Genomic DNA, 1676 nt, shown 5'->3' with positions numbered 1-1676 from the left:
GTAAGTGCAAGGCAGTAAAATAGCAGCGAGATTCCCACTCTCTATTCGCTTAAGGAATTTATTCATTTTCTCGACCTAATAACCTCTCTCCCCCCTCCCAAGCCCCGTAGACATTATCCCCCTTTGTTCCTATAATTGATAAAATTACGTGAACGATGCAGTCGAGTACTGTCCGATAAGAAGTAATATCGACAAATCCACCCTGTGTTATTTCTCGACTCCCTCTATATACACGTCGATTCATACATTCGCCCCTCGTTCTATAATGTCACATAGGTTGGCGTACACCTCTTTGAAAAATAAGTCCGTCCCGGGGACAGCATTTATTATCCCGTGGATCGATAAGCGATACACTGGAAACCACCGTACGATAAACCCTCGTGCGAGTGATCCCCTTCACGGGGGATGGTTTCCTAGGCCCAGTCCCTTCCTCCCTCGGCTTGTTAAGTCCGTGGTAGCATTACGCTACAGGTGGCGACCCTGCATTGTCTCTTCTCCTTCGTGGCCTCATCAACGTCATCCGCCCTTCATATTAGTCGAATAGATTATTTATGACCCGGTAATTCAGCAGGGTCTCAATCCGAGATCACGCGAGGCGATCGCGTCATGAAAATACTCCTGTAGGTTCGCACTACTATAACCGCGTACCCCATGGGTGAATGATAATTAAAAAAAAAAAAAAAAAATGTTTCCATTGTTTTTCTATGTTTCAGGGGAAAAACCATACAAGTGCAGCTGGGAAGGATGCGAATGGCGATTCGCTCGTTCCGACGAGCTGACGCGTCACTATCGCAAGCACACTGGCGCCAAACCGTTCAAATGTCGTCATTGCGATCGCTGCTTCTCTCGCAGCGATCATCTCGCCCTTCATATGAAGAGACACGTCTAATCGCCGCCATCCGAGCGACGGTCCATGGGATTAGCTGTTGCGGAAATCGCGCGATATTCACCGAGCGAAGAAGAAGCGGACGAGATAAGGGAAAAAATAAAGAGGATAACACGTGAGGTGGACGCGTTCTAGGACGAATAAAATAGGTAGAGTAAATGATTGGCGACCGATTTGATAAGGCGCGACCGCTCGGTAGCGCTGTCGCTACGAGGATCGGATCGGTCCATAGAAAGGAGCTTTTAGGCGCGTGCCGTTGTCGCGCGATCGTCGCGATGATATCGCGACACTCTTCCCACATGGTGCGCATGCGCTTCGGCTGGAACTTTCGTGTGACTTTCCAAGGGGGAGGAGATAAGAAATTGTCGCCAACCCGGCCCGGATGACGCTTTCTTTTTTCACATCGAGCATTGGGTGTCCGACGGAAGCCTGAATATCTTCATATGCGAGATCACGGATGCTGTGGCTACATTGCGACGGAGGCTTCTACCCGGGCCGGGGGTTATAACTTATAAATGTGATAGTGTGATGAATGCATAACGTTATTGTCCATTGACGTAGAGTCGCCATCATCATCGTGATCATCGTCATGCCTCATCGTCATCGTCATCCTTTTCGTGAAACGAGCCCGCGGTACAGACATCCGAAGAAACTTTCTTAGACGATTTTCAAATTTATCACGAGAAAGAGAGAGAGAGAGAGAGAGAGTGAGAAAGAGTGATAAAGTGGTATACGTATGAGAGAAAGAGAGAGAGAGAACGAGACGATTTTCAAATTTATCACGAGAAAG

At 48.0% G+C, this 1676-nt stretch overlaps 1 protein-coding gene across 4 annotated transcripts in view; it reads left to right on the top strand.

Moving 5' to 3' along the window:
• LOC107271027 (Krueppel-like factor luna) overlaps positions 1-1644 on the top strand; it is a 175161-nt gene extending 173517 nt beyond the window's left edge. For all 4 annotated transcript variants that reach the window (XM_025088276.1, XM_015746589.2, XM_015746590.2 and 1 more), the window contains exon 6: positions 714-1644. In XM_025088276.1, the coding sequence (XP_024944044.1) occupies positions 714-889 (176 nt within the window). In that variant the 3' untranslated portion in view covers positions 890-1644. The remainder of the gene's footprint in view (positions 1-713) is intronic.
• Positions 1645-1676: the final 32 nt, after the last annotated feature.

This window comes from Cephus cinctus, unplaced genomic scaffold, assembly GCF_000341935.2.
Source record: "Cephus cinctus unplaced genomic scaffold, Ccin1 Ccin1_scaffold0867, whole genome shotgun sequence".
NCBI classification, from domain to species: Eukaryota; Metazoa; Arthropoda; class Insecta; order Hymenoptera; family Cephidae; genus Cephus; species Cephus cinctus.
Note: the sequence above shows the minus strand (reverse complement) of the source record. Positions and strands in the feature narration are given on the sequence as shown.